The sequence below is a fragment of the Scaptodrosophila lebanonensis genome, unplaced genomic scaffold (assembly GCF_003285725.1).
Source record: "Scaptodrosophila lebanonensis strain 11010-0011.00,11010-0021.00 unplaced genomic scaffold, SlebRS2 tig00000001-arrow-pilon, whole genome shotgun sequence".
NCBI lineage: Eukaryota > Metazoa > Arthropoda > Insecta > Diptera > Drosophilidae > Scaptodrosophila > Scaptodrosophila lebanonensis.
Genome location: NW_022060529.1, coordinates 101,625 through 106,831, shown reverse-complemented (window position 1 = coordinate 106,831; position 5,207 = coordinate 101,625). Strand labels below are relative to the sequence as shown.

Below are 5,207 nucleotides of genomic sequence, written 5' to 3'. Positions count from 1 at the left end.
GCAGAAACCCCCATTGCCCCACAGCCTTATCCCTTCACCAGGCACCTATGTATTTACCACCCAAATCAAATGCCTTACGCAAACAACCTGACAAGAGACGGATGCAGTAACTGTTACTCCTCCACACTTTCCTCCTCCCGCTTTCTCACTCCCCCTTATTTTAAGTGTATTCTTGTTTTGAGAAAGCAGCCAGCAGACATTCGTAATCTTCATCTCCATCTCCAAAATACAGCGGCCCCCACTCCCCGTTCATCACAATACTCCGCTCACCATTGAGTGCTTTTTCGTTGTTTGTTATTGAAGGTTTTTCGCTGGTCGGGGCTACAGTGTGGGTGAGGAGGAGGTGGGGTTGGCGTTGGGAGGGAGTTTTGTGGGTATGGCTGTTTCGCCTTAAGTTGTTACTCAGAAGGCCTGCTTTGTTGCCATTACTTGTATTTGCTTATTGTTGTTGATTCTGTTATTCCTTACTCCCAATCGCATTCGCCATGTGTTTTGCTTCTGTCATTTGTCTTTGTATATTACCAGCTTAATACGCCGCTCTGCCAGTACCACCTCCCCCCTTTTTCATTACCACTGCCACCCACACAACCACAGCAACTACTAAGTACATGTTTTACACACACACATACAGTCATACATACATACAAAGAAATTTGTATTTAATCGGCAAACAACAAACAAGCTTTGTTTTGTCATCAAAATGCTTCCAGACGGTTTACGAAAACCCAAACTTTTGTGGTGTTACTGGGTTTATGAAGCGTATACTGTATAGTCCTAGACCCCAGTATAGTCCCTGTAGTTTATTTTACTTTACCCTTTACGTGAGTTCGAATACCGAGAGAGGTAAAATCGATCAAAAATTTTTTTTAATTTTCTTAATTTTTTCATAATTTATATATATAAATAATTTTTTTCCATAATTATTGTAAGCATATGTACAGAGTATTTCAAAGTCGGGACACCCAACTTTATCTTTTTTACTCATTAATTATACGTATGTATTTTGGACAATAACAACTTCACAACTTCATCGCGCCTCGCGCCGAACAATATTTACCTTAAAAAGCTATGAGCTATGTACATAGCTAGAAAGCCTCGATGCTCCAACATGACAAACATTTTGTATTGTTTTCTTTTCATTTTTCGTGCAGTGTTTTTCATTTTACTTTGCTTCTGTTCCCACTCTGCATATTGAAGAGCCAATGACTTTGAGGTGGTAAACAAAATTAAAACATGTTTCAATTCAAATTCGCCCGAACAGACTAAGCAACAATGGCGAATTTAAGTTCAGCTCGCTTCGCTCAACCCAGATACACATACAAGTACATACTGATTCAAATACAAATGCAAATAGAGATAGAGATACACACGTAGCGCACGAACAATTGAAAGTTATTTGTGAAAATTTTATTGTAATTACAAAAGTTTTCGCATATTGTGTTTGTTGTTGTAATTGTGTTTACGCTCCCTATTTGTTTCAGTCTGCTTTGCTTTCTCTGTTTTCTGATCTCTATTCCCTATTCTTAGTTTCCTATGAGCGTTTGTTCGGTAGCATTTTTCTCGACAGTGCTTCCAATTTTATGATACCTTGAATTAGACTCCAGCATCCAATCCAATTGGACTCCGCCACATTACCCCAGAGCCCCACCGCAGGCACTAACCCTCCAAGGCATCCCCGTCTCCGTCGCTTTTTCTTTCGTGCCAAACTTTATCCACTTCATTATTTGCTCGTTTTCATTGCTTTTGTTGTACTGTTTGTTTGTTCGCTTCTTTGCTTATTTGTTTGACGGTTCGTTTCGATTTTAATTGTATCTGCGTGTTAAGTGAACGCCAACATAGCGCGCGCTCGTTCTCCACCGACCCCGGACATTTATTCGTTGAGTTTGTGCCAAAAAGAGGTGAGAGTATTTTAAAAAGCAGCACACCCGAGCTCGGGTTACTGAAGTGCAAACAGTGAATGGCCTCAGACCACGAACCACGAGCCAGGAGCCGCAGGACCTACGTGTACTGTTTGTCAGACAAAATAAGTGAGATTTGAACTTGACTGTCGGGCATAATGTGCTTTGCAAATATTTTCCAACACTCTTGAACAACGCAGCAGTGTTCATAAATATCCTTTGAAAATGCGGAATAATATAGCGTCGGTTGTTGGCCCAACTGTGTCGACCAATTAAACTGTTTATTTATTTGCAAAACGACTATTTGCAATCATTATTTTCGTTAAAAGGTAACAAATGCATTTGAATACACATAATTCTGTTTTTACACGGTCTTTTTTAACACGGTTTGAAAATTAAAAATTGTATATATAGTTACACGACATTATTCCATTTAGCACGATTTAAAATAATATATGTCAATGTCCTTTTTTGCACGGTTTTTTTACACTACCGCTTAAAAACAAAATTAGGTGTAACTATATAATTCAATATTTTTGAGTATTGTCCGCTTAAATTTAACGCATACTCGATCACATGTTAGCTTCCTTAGATATCGTAAATACTTACTAAGTCGCTACTTATATGGAAATTTAATGTAAATGCCTGGAAACCCCATCCACGTCTCTATAAAATTCACCGACATTCCACATGTGTGAAATATTTCAACGGAATTTTTTCGAAAAGTAAACCACTAATTAGCAACTTTAAACTGAATGCACACCACAACCTGAGCCCATGTTGGCTGCTTTCAAATGAAATAGAATCGTGCCACTTATGGTTTAAATTGCTGCAACGTCGCAATTAACACGTGTCTGATGGCAGTTGTTGTTGGGGGAGATGTGGGCAGTTGGCGTGAAACAGAACTAGAGGAATCTATAATTATATATGTATATGTGCGCTGCCTCTAAGTATTAACATCAATCAGAAGAACTGTTATGAGTTATCAGAGCAGAGCATTTACTTCAAAGATGAAACGATTAAGCGAAGCCTCGAGCTCAGACGTAATAGTAGTTGCCACAATAGCGCACATTCCCCTTTAAATAGGGTTCGGTTGGCACTCTGTATAGTTGCAGGGGGCGTTGGGGTGGCGGCAGTGGAGTCCTTGAGCGACGGGTTCGGCGAGTCTGCATCAAGTGTTGGTATTGCTGTTGCTGCTTCTTTTGCAGGAACTGATGATGAAGAGCCCTTTGTTGATGCATGCGATATGAGTATTCGGTGCCCATGCCAAGAATCACGGTCGGGGGGCTACACAGGGGGACGCAGTAGGTTCTGGTCGATGATCTGATCCTCTTTATGAGAGGCTGCGACGGTGGAGGAGGCATTTTTTCACTTGGCGGACCCACGTGAAAGCGCGTATCGGTCGCTTCCAGGCCCCCATATAGACGCTTGGGAGTCTTCACAGTGCTCTTCTTGTGTCTCTTGGATGCGAAGGTTTTGGCATCCACCATAATGATGTTATTGAAGTTAATGCAGGGAGGGGACTTCTTGAGCAGATGTGCCAAGCGATTTTTTGGTGAGCTTGGCATCACTGCCTTGCCAGTCTTCACACCTTTTTTGCGTAATGGAGCAATAGTTGGTTTGTTTGTAAACTTCTTGGGGCCTGGTTTGATATTATCAAAAGTTGGAATCATTTCTAAGCTTTCCGAACTGTCGGAACTATGGATTGTAGTATATTCGGCCAGTTGCCAGGCCGCGTTCAGTTCCGGTTTGGTCTTCACATTGGCATTCTCCTTCAGATCATAGTTAGGGTATTCTCCAATGGACAAGTATGAAGTTGATTTGGATTTCTTAACCATATGCAGCCTAGTGACAGTCGGCGTTTGCTTTAGATACTTGCGAAGCGTATCTTTGGCATCTTCGCATTGATTTTTATTCGTAAATCTCTTAGTCGTGTTCATCTTGAACGCTTTAGCTTTGTTCTTGAATATTTGGACGTGTAACTATCACTTGGTAATTTTTTATTTATTTTTTTTATATAATAGAAGAACCGAAAATCATGTTAAGGAGAATTTTAAGATGAAATTTTTTATACTGTCGGTTTGTAAGTGACAGACTACTTCATTTTACTTTTTTAATTTTATGTCGACAAACACAAGCTGTCGGCATAGGTGACTTATTCAGCAAAATTAAAATTAATTAAATTAAAATTAAAGCAAAAATCGGGTGCCTCGACTTTAAAATATTTTTTACCTATGTGAAGAAAAATTACAGAAATTTAAAAAATACCACAATTGAAGCAAAAACAACTAAACGAAAGTTTAATACAAAAATGTTTTGAACGATTATTCCTTCTCTGTGTTGTCTTTGTGTGTCTGTGTGTGTCTACAAAGTTGAGCCAAATCGGCAACACTAACAACAACTGCGGACAGACTGTGCAGAGAATATATTTATGGCTATAACTTCAATTAATATTAGCATATCTCCATAGAACTTAACATACGGGCGCATAAGCTCTAACAGATTGTAATTATTAAATTTGAGTATAAACTTTGATTCAGAATTACCGAGATTATAGAAAACCAATAATAGTAAGGGTAGAAACAAATTTTGAAAGTCCGGCAGACAGACATAATACTTTAAACTCTGTACCTGAAAGGTATGTGCTTATGTGAGCAATATAAAAGGCATCAATAGAAATTTGAAAGTTTTAAATTATTATTGCCTGTGCCCAAAGGGTAAAAGACTATACTAGTTTTGTGCGAATGTATGTAACACACCAAAGGAGGCGTGGTAGACACCACAAAGTATAAGCATATATTATTGATGCCATGTCCGTTTGTCTGTCTGACCGTATGGACACAAGGATCTCAGAAAGTATAAGTGCCAGAATAACAAAACTTGGTATCTAGATTCTCCTAAGACCGAGAAAGTACGAGTACGAGTTTGAGTTTGTTTTTTTTTTTTTCAATGCATCCCCCCACTTCCCCACAATTCATATTTTTGCCATAACTCCCGTAATTTATGGAATTTTGTACAGATTTGGCAAATACCTTAGTCATTTTGAGTCCTATGCCAAGTTTCATTACGATAGGTTAATTATGGAGAAAGTTATAGCCATTAATATACTATCTGCCGAAGCTCTGCCCTGCTTCGACTTATTCCTATACTGCATACATACACGCATATAAGCACGCATAGACACGATGATGTAAATGTATGCTGTTGAAACATGAACATATGTCTCCATATTGAATATATTTCTTAAAATTTAATAAAAAAATTAAAAATTTTTTAAATTAATTTTAAAATTTAAAAAAAAAAAACTTT

At 38.4% G+C, this 5,207-nt stretch overlaps 1 protein-coding gene across 1 annotated transcript; it reads right to left on the bottom strand.

The window, feature by feature from the left end:
• Positions 1-2,935: 2,935 nt before the first annotated feature.
• On the bottom strand, positions 2,936-3,838 carry LOC115634448. The gene has a single exon (XM_030532158.1). The coding sequence runs from the start codon at positions 3,836-3,838 to the stop codon at positions 2,936-2,938; it is 903 nt and encodes a 300-aa protein (XP_030388018.1).
• Positions 3,839-5,207: the final 1,369 nt, after the last annotated feature.

Bases quoted from the DNA above. Each gene is read 5' to 3' on its own strand.
- LOC115634448 (XM_030532158.1), bottom strand. From the start codon at position 3,838: ATGAACACGACTAAGAGATTTACGAATAAAAATCAATGCGAAGATGCC.